At 38.3% G+C, this 1,399-nt stretch overlaps 1 protein-coding gene across 1 annotated transcript in view; it reads right to left on the bottom strand.

Moving 5' to 3' along the window:
- Positions 1–1,399, bottom strand: part of LOC106532687 (sortilin-related receptor) — a gene marked incomplete at both ends in the record, with an annotated part of 46,307 nt that overhangs the window by 31,856 nt on the left and 13,052 nt on the right. The window contains 1 exon segment of the mRNA XM_014028813.1: positions 453–633. Within this exon segment, the coding sequence (XP_013884267.1) occupies positions 453–633 (181 nt within the window).

The raw sequence follows: 1,399 nt of genomic DNA, 5'->3' as shown, positions 1-1,399 counted from the left end.
CTGCAGACCTGCTGCTGCTTTTAAAAAGAATAAATGTAGCAGATACTTTTTATCATATCTTCAGGCCTACTTGTCCTAACAACACGATTTAAAACTGTTTAAAGTTCAGAGTCTCTGCTTCTCACTCCAGAGTCAGAGAGGGCAGATCTTTACAGGTAGTTTTTTCTTTCTTCCTAAACTTTATTTAGGTCAGCCAGCAGTGACAACGCTCTGTGGGTGACGTAATCAGCTCCACGACACGGAGAGGCATCTGCAACACAACGAATCTATAATGAAATTAGTTTCCAACGCTTTTAATAATCAATTTTTATCAATTTTATCGATTCGTTGTTGCAGCCCAACCTTTAATAAAACTACCATCAGTATTAGCTCACATTGTTACATGTACTGTATGTCTGAAAACAGTGCCAATAAGTAACTTTCCCACTTCTTCTCAGTGTGCTCTTGCTTACCTGTTTGATGGTAGCGAACATGTACTTGTCTCTGAGTTGGAAGCTGTCGACTTGCTCAAGGATTACTCTGCGGTTCTGTTCACTCTGGAAGAAGTCGGTGCTGCTGAGTACAGTGGAGAACCCCTGAGGCTCATGTCTCTGGACCAGCACCGTGGTGGGGGGATCATACGGCTGTACACCCCTGGGAGAGTCAAGAGCAGGTGGAATGGAAGAGCAGTAAGTGTGGAATGATGTTTGGAGAAAAAAGATGGATAAAGGAGGGAAAAAAGAGGAAAAAAGTCAGTTTTTGATGAAATACACAACACTTTGTACACACAAACAACATTTTAGGAATATGAAAGATCGAGAAAAAAATTCTCACTGTGTACCAACAAAATGGTTTTAATGACGACACCAAGGTGTATAAAGAAACAAACAGATCATCATTGTACAAGTGTAAAAAAATTACACAAGTTAAAATCAGCAGTAAGACTAATTTATTAATGCAAATAAGCCTTTCTAAGGATAAATGTCAAAAACATTTTTGTTTTCTAACTAAGCATCGTCTCCCCCGCCACCAAAAGCAAAGGCAGAGCAATGTTTTCGCCTCCTTGTGACCTTGAACGCATACTGACCCATCAAGAGTCCAGGTGCACAGTTTGACACTTGTGTGTTGTGATGGTTGTGGGTTTTTATGATTTTATTGCTATTTATTTGGTTTAATTTGGGGTGTCAGCCAGGTCTCCCTCCTGACATACAGGATGTTTTGACTGGTGTGTGTGGGATTTTACTGTTTTTATTTATCATGGTTTATTTTGTTTACACGGTCACACAAGGACATATATCTAAAATAATACACACCCTTTTTAACCTGAATCAAATAAGTGACAAAAACTTGAAAAAAATTATAGGGTACAGACAAAAGAAATCAAGCTTTTTCAAATATATTATATACAACAAAATAAACA

The sequence above is a fragment of the Austrofundulus limnaeus genome, unplaced genomic scaffold, assembly GCF_001266775.1.
Source record: "Austrofundulus limnaeus strain Quisiro unplaced genomic scaffold, Austrofundulus_limnaeus-1.0 Scaffold813, whole genome shotgun sequence".
Classification (NCBI taxonomy): Eukaryota; Metazoa; Chordata; class Actinopteri; order Cyprinodontiformes; family Rivulidae; genus Austrofundulus; species Austrofundulus limnaeus.
Note: the sequence above shows the minus strand (reverse complement) of the source record. Positions and strands in the feature narration are given on the sequence as shown.